This window comes from Trachymyrmex septentrionalis, unplaced genomic scaffold, assembly GCF_001594115.1.
Source record: "Trachymyrmex septentrionalis isolate Tsep2-gDNA-1 unplaced genomic scaffold, Tsep1.0 scaffold62, whole genome shotgun sequence".
Lineage (NCBI taxonomy): Eukaryota > Metazoa > Arthropoda > Insecta > Hymenoptera > Formicidae > Trachymyrmex > Trachymyrmex septentrionalis.
Window position 1 is genome coordinate 1,293,276 of NW_017305800.1, and position 7,318 is coordinate 1,300,593.

The following is a 7,318-nucleotide window of genomic DNA, read 5'->3' on the forward strand; positions in this document are numbered from 1 at the left end:
TGGTTGTGCAGATAAATGTTTTTACTTCCAACGATATATAATTTAAATGGTCAGTTTTAAATTAATTAAAATATAAACTATCTAATTTCTGAATTCTTTTTTCACATTTATATTTTGTAATTAAAATAAAAAATTTAGCAATTTTTTACATAGTATTATTTTTTATTTCAATTATCATTTTCTATTTCTCAACAATAAAGTTTAATAATTATTAAACTTTATTGTTGAGAAATAGAAAATGATAATTGAAATAAAAAATAATACTATGTAAAAAATTGCTAAATTTTTTATTTTAATTACAAAATATAAATGTGAAAAAAGAATTCAGAAATTAGATAGTTTATATTTTAATTAATTTAAAACTGACCATTTAAATTATATATCGTTGGAAGTAAAAACATTTATCTGCACAACCATGTCCATTAAATTTCCAGTGATTATTAAGGTGTAGTAGTGTCTACAATTTTTTAAATTGTTGTGTATGTGCGTGTGTGTATTCCATATTATTTAATATTTTTTGGCACTACCATGTCTAAAGTAAGTTGATATTATTCTTTAATTATACAACTCTATTATTATTAAAATACAATTCAACAATTATATACATTAAATATATATTTTTTTAATACAAACATGAACATTGCATTATTTATACTTACCCTTGAAACTTGAATCGCATAAAATCTTCTTTTTTTCAATGGTTCATAATTTCAAAAATATTATTTATCTAATATATAATTAAAATAATCAGTTTCAAATTAATCAAAATATAAGCTACTTAATTTGTGATCTCTATTTTTACATTTCTCTATTTTGTAATTAAGTTAAAATAAAAAATCTAGCGACATTTTTTGCGTAGTATTATTTTCTATTTTAATAATTATTTTTAACTTTCTACAAACTTTCAACAAAAAATTTAGAGATTATTTTTATAAAAAAATATGAGTAAGCTATATAAAAATTGGAATATTATGTACGCGACAATCTGTAAGTACGATCTGTTCGTTTTTCTCTTGCTTGTGTAAAGAGGTAATGGAAAAAAATTTAGGTTTGAATAGACTTATATATTCTTTTCCTCATTTATCGATTCGTCATCTTTTTCTAATGCTCGCTCTTTTATTGTCGTCTATAGCCACTATGTCTGTACTATAGCTTGTTTTCACAATATTAACGTTTATTCAATTCTTAACAGACTTAAAATTAATACAAAATATTATTTTTTCTGCTTTAAAGCTTAACTCTTAAACATTCATCACGATCGTATTAGGCTTTTATCTTGTTTCAATGATTGTTATCTATTTAGTCCCAACATGCTAAAGAAGAATAATACGTTTCATGCATGTGAAAACTTTTATGCTTCGCATGACTGAACGTCACGCTGTAATTAAGAAAATGAAGTGTAATGATGACAAAGCGAGATATGCAGTACCATTGACTTTATATAATTCGCGGCTCGACGCTGCCATTATATTCTTTCAATGTTCGCAGGATGAATATTGATTCTTGTTAGCTTTATAAATTTCATCGTGAATACTATCTACGAGAAGTGTGGCTATAAAACTAATGAAAGTTGAAGTGTGAGGAAGATAAAAGACCTAAGTAATTTTTAGTTACAAAACTAATTATAAATTAATTTCTATAAATGTATATTTTTATAAAACTTAATTTTATATATATTTTAACACATTTTATTGTAATTTTTTGCTTTATCATGTACAGAGAAAGAACTATAAATATTGCAGAATATAAGTTCTAGGCGAAGGATCTGCTAGGTACGCTAAGTATGCAATAACAACAACGCTTTGAGAGCACTTATATTATCTGCTTTATTATAACAGAGCTGTTGAAACGCCGAGGAACGCGAAGGTAAAAAGTGAATTTTAAATTCTATAAGGTATAATAATGAGATTCCATGTCTAATCTCGATCTCAGGTAAACGAGTTACTATCGATCCTTCGCTTTAGGCGTGCACAAATATCCATATTCACGTTAACTAGATTCTTGCAGGTTCGCGTGGTACATCTCGGTAAACGCTTTAACACCCATAGCGTGCACCTCCTCAAACCCAAATCTCTCCAGGCTTTCCTTGCAACGTTCGTAATACGCGGCAATGTTATCGTAACGGCTGATGTCGAAGTCAAAACACTGCAATTAAAAAATCGGCTTCGATTTATTTGGATACAACTAATCGATAAAATTATCCTTCGCGAAGATGTAGACTTACTAGTACTACACAAATAGTTGTACTGATAGCAAAATCGGCGATGGTCAGATTATCACCGATCGTAAATTCTTTGCCGTCGAGAAAAGTGTTGAGCACTTCGAACGATTTCTCTAGTTGAGTTATATCTGCTTCATTAATTGAATCCGCTTGACCTCGACAAAATGGCATCTAAACGACAATTTTAACCATTGTATCTCGTGTCAACGAATAATATAAAAAAAAGAATGAATTGTGTCAATTGTATAATTCTAAACGGTCCAAAAAAGAAACAGACAATATTTTTTAATTATAATTAAATGACGTAAAAAAATATATTTTCTGAACGCAGCTGAATAAAAACTAAGAAGAAAAATCAATTTCATTAAGGATAAACGTTATAATATATTGTATAATTCCGAATGTTTTTTAATTATAATTAAATGATGTAACAAAAGATAAATTTACTGAATGCAACTGAATAAAAACTCACGAGAAAAATCAATTACATTAAGGATAAACGTTGCAAATTCAATTGTAATATTAATTAATAAAATTTTAGAATAAAAATCAATACGTACATAACATTTAAATACTTTGGGCCAGAGAGTGCCACCATCGAAGTACATCATTTGATCGACTTTTGCCCTTTCTTTTGCATCTTTCGGGTAAAGGGAGTCATTTCTGGCGTACTTGCTCACTAAATAAGCCATAATAGCACGACTGTAATGATACAAATTGCGAAATAATGCTAAGTGCTTGATTATAGATTAGAATATAAATCTATCGCTGTACCTTTCCCACAGAATAAAACCGTTGTCATCGATGACTGGTATTGTGTGTTGCGGATTAATCTAAAATAAAACTAAATTAAAATTTAATTCTCAAGCATCAGTATTGTTTCACCATATCACAATATGTCACAGTACAATAGATATTACGTACGTAAAACTAAAGTGATAAATATTGTCAATAATAAATATTATGTACGTAAAATTAAAGTGACAAATATTGTCAATAATACTGAGGTTGTAAAGAACGTAGGGTTGTAAAAATATTGATGCATATTGTCAGTATTACTGATTCAATATTACTGATCAATATTATTGACTGTGTCATCTTAAGAGATATTAAATCTTTTGCAAAAATGAGAACAGTATAAACTGAAACACCTGTAAAAATTCCGGTTTTAAATGCTCCCCCATTGGAATGTTTACGAGCTTCAGGTTAAAGTGGATGCCTAGTGCTTTTCCGAGTAATATAATAGTTCGACTGGGTGGACTTATTGGGAAGTAATAACAATCAATCGGCATCTTGCTGCTTGTCTTCGCTTATCTGTTATTTTTGCTGTTTTTTTTACGTCTTTTCCGCTTACGTTTCTCTTGCTGTCTTCTCTATTTCAGATTTTTATACCGCAACTTTAACCAAAGAGAAAAACTTTTTAAATTTGTAGATCTTAGATCACAGCTGCGTTCAGAAACTTCACTTGGATTTATCCAGGCATTCATTTTATCCTTGTTTAACATTCAGTGTGCAACAGGAATAAAATGATGTACTCTGAATTCTTGAACATATCCCTGTGCACTGCCGCCACGTACGAATTTTCATCGTGTCTAATTTTAAAGCAGAATGAGATATCTTTACAGGTAACTTTTCCTATCATTTCTGCACGAGACACGCATAATATTTGACAAATAAATACAATTTATTACAAACGAGAACATTGTAGGTAAAAAAAATGTCTCTCTTTAACAATTAATAAATTCATAATAATTAAAGTAATATAAAAAACGAAATTGTTAAGGCGTTGAAATAATAATGAAGCTGGGTGTAAAAAATAAATGGAAATAAAAGGAGAAGGTGAGGATAATTAAATTTTCTGTTATAAAGGAACAAGTTTATTATAAACGTAATTTATTAATTCAGAATATTAAATTAAGCGTTAATAGTGCAAAAGGATATTTGTGATACGCAAATAACGTGAATAGTTACATCTCGCGAGAGCATAGCAATCGCTCCGTTCCAATTACCGTTAATGCAGTAATTCCGCTAATTAATGCGTCGTTTAAATGGCTTTCAAATGTGACCCTTACCTGTGACCCCGCTCAAACTCGACCAATTGATACGAATCGATGATACTTGCAACTGTTAGACATCAGCTTAATTAATTAGCTTATCGTTCATTCGGGCGATGTATGTTTATACCGGAAATATGTCACTCATCGTCTCTTATAATGGTAATAGTTCATGGTAAGAATTATTCGCGACGTGTACAAAACTGAAGAAAATGCGCGCGCACAAACGAGGCGCAAAGTTACCATAGCAATAGCGTATCGCCAAACAAAACCGCGAAACTCCAACGTTGACATTATCCGTTACGATCGAAAGTTCCCGGTAAGGTCGATCGATCGGTTAATAAAAACAGAAAAGAACTTGCCCAGTAAATGGAACTTTACTATACTGGTGAAATATATAGTAAATGGAGCAGCGGAAACCACGTTGAAAGATGTATTCTTTTATTTGAATTTTATTCGATATTTTATTCAAAAATAGAACAATTGGCTAGATACATATTTTGTTTTGAAAGGAGTTAAAATTTCATACGTCAAATGTATATATTTGATATATTTCACAGGTATAACCTTTATCCCCTTGTCTATAAAATATTTTATAAAGAATTAATCAAGGTATTTGTTTCTAGCTGCGTACGAATAGCGAGTGCAAAAAGTATTTGTAACGGGTGAAATTAGAAAAAAGCCTTATTTATAGAAAATAAATACTGATTAGCAATTTTTTACAATGAGTACAATTCGTCATATCTGCAACTTTGCGAGTTTCCGGTGCTAGGAATTAAATTTCTTGATTGTATGAATATTTTTTGTGAGTCTAAAATAACACAATTTTTCATTTTCGCTTATTAAGATGATAAATTTTAATTATTATATATCTTTATGATAAAGTAGTTTCGAAAAATATACATGATCTTATTCTTTATTAATGAATTACTAATTAATGTTTATTGTTAAAAACAAGATTTTTAAAAGAATGTCTCCAATATTGAATATTTCTTGCATTCACTGTATATTCCCGAGATACTATAAATTCTCGACAAAATATATTTCTGTGAGTAACCCCTCTGTGAGTAACTTCTGCTATTAAAGATTGTACTTGGCAAGCCGTTACGTTGATCGACAATTATGTCGGGCGTTACGTTGACCGTTAGGTAGGTTCCTTAATTTTCCAGCGCGAAAGTGGTGATTTCGGTGCAACGTGGCCGGCGCTTTTACGTCGCATCACGTTAACGACGTATTCCCGTAGTTCTCATGGTTTTGTTTGCGCCCTGCCATTCGTCTCAATAAATTTCTTCCGGTTTTATTGCCGTCATCGCGATAGGACGCTACGGTCGTCGACCTCATTTTTTTTAGAATAAACCCCCGTTACGCTAATATGACGTTCGCGCCATGCGGCGATATAATTTTAATTAGCTTTAGAAATGCACGCTCGGATGAATGAGAAGATCGGAACGGCGTCGCAGTGTCGTCGCGTGCCAATTCAATAACGCGCAATACGCAGACCACTGCTAATTGCCTTGGTTTAGTTCCGGCAGCAATTTGCGGCGGACACGACGCTCTATTGACCAACACGAAAGAAAACGGAGTGCATGGATTCGATCGGACGTTACATGGACGCGCGATCAACTGTATTCCCAGCAACCGGATGTAACCAGCTGACGGTACCAGTTTAGTGGTGACTTCTGCAGTCGATAGCGCGTAGATGGAACTTGATCAAGTCATTATTGAAGGAATTTTACATTTATCCACAAAATACTGTCTAGAATGTCTAAAAGGTGTTTTTAATGGTTTTATGGTGTCTTTAAGGTATCTTTTAGATATGCACGTTGTCTGGGAATAATGCTTAAAAAAACATAAGCTCGTCGTATATATATATATAGATTAAATTTCTTTCAGATTTAAATATAATATTAATATAAGAAATCAATTAGAGTGAACTAATTTTAATGGGATTTGATACGCGTGAATATCGATAAATCGCCAAACGACAGAAAATGCCTGGAAAAAAGTTATACACTGAGAAAAATTTCTGGTTAAAAATAAACGAACCAGGAAATTCTGATCAATCAGAATTCTGGTTATACTTCAATTAGAATTATAATAGATTCAATCAAAAAAATTCTTGTCCATTTTCAATCAGAATTCCAATTAATGCAATCAAACTTTTTTTATTAATATATATATATATATATATGTTTAAGAGGCTCCCAATTTTTGACGTTTTCTGGGTGGCTCCATACATCTTTCGCACTTTTATACGCAGACGAGATCTCGCGTGGAATTTTGTTAAATTCGCGCGAATCGATGACCCTCGAGAAAATAATAATTTCGTTGCAGAGATAAGAGTGAAGGCTGCCGACTGTTGATAACGTTGCCGAATGGTCGTGATGGGCGAAGTTGGTTCTCCATTCGCTTGGCTGTTATCGCAGCGAGCGTCGGGCGTGTCTGTGGTGCGATTATCGATTAGCCCCGGCAAATCCACTGAGATGGAAAATGAAATAGCCGCGCACCCCGTACTCGGCTCATCGACGGGGCGTCAGGGAAATGCGTGATCTATCAACCCTATCGGCGTTACGCTCGCATTCTAGGCTCGTTGAGTAGCCGCGCGGCGGACGCCGGTAATATGTTTTAATAATGGGAGCATAATGCGCGTAAAATGCACCGCGCATGATACATACACTCGTACTGGATCGGATACCCGACAGTATGTTTTATTGGGATTATTAACGTACACGAGAGAGAGAGAGAGAGAGAGAGAGAGCTGCGATCTCAATGTCGTACGCTTGTTTCGCATCCAGTCAATATGATACCCGCCCCGCCGCGCATCCGCCATGGAAATCCGACACACTTTTGTTCGCACCATGCCTGAAATATTAAATGAGCGCTGGAGAAACGCACGATAATTATTGCCGCGCGACATTAAAACGCTTGTAACATTGATGCATCGAGCGTCGCGCATGTATGTTTATCTGAATTATCCCCTTATGAACGAATAATGGAGGACTTGGCACGGCTCGCTGCCAATATTATACGTGCCCATAAATAT

The 7,318-nt window shown here is 32.9% G+C and overlaps 1 protein-coding gene across 1 annotated transcript; it reads right to left on the reverse strand.

Annotated features, from left to right (window-relative positions):
• Nucleotides 1-1,761: 1,761 nt before the first annotated feature.
• LOC108752843 (glutathione S-transferase D1-like) lies at nucleotides 1,762-4,455 on the reverse strand. The gene is made up of 6 exons (XM_018493979.1): nucleotides 4,294-4,455; nucleotides 3,373-3,618; nucleotides 2,996-3,054; nucleotides 2,782-2,923; nucleotides 2,225-2,392; nucleotides 1,762-2,145 (listed from the first exon to the last, which is right to left on the reverse strand). The coding sequence occupies exons 2-6, from the start codon at nucleotides 3,511-3,513 to the stop codon at nucleotides 1,990-1,992; spliced, it is 666 nt and encodes a 221-aa protein (XP_018349481.1). The 5' UTR covers nucleotides 3,514-3,618; nucleotides 4,294-4,455; the 3' UTR covers nucleotides 1,762-1,989.
• Between the last annotated feature and the right edge of the window lie 2,863 nt (nucleotides 4,456-7,318).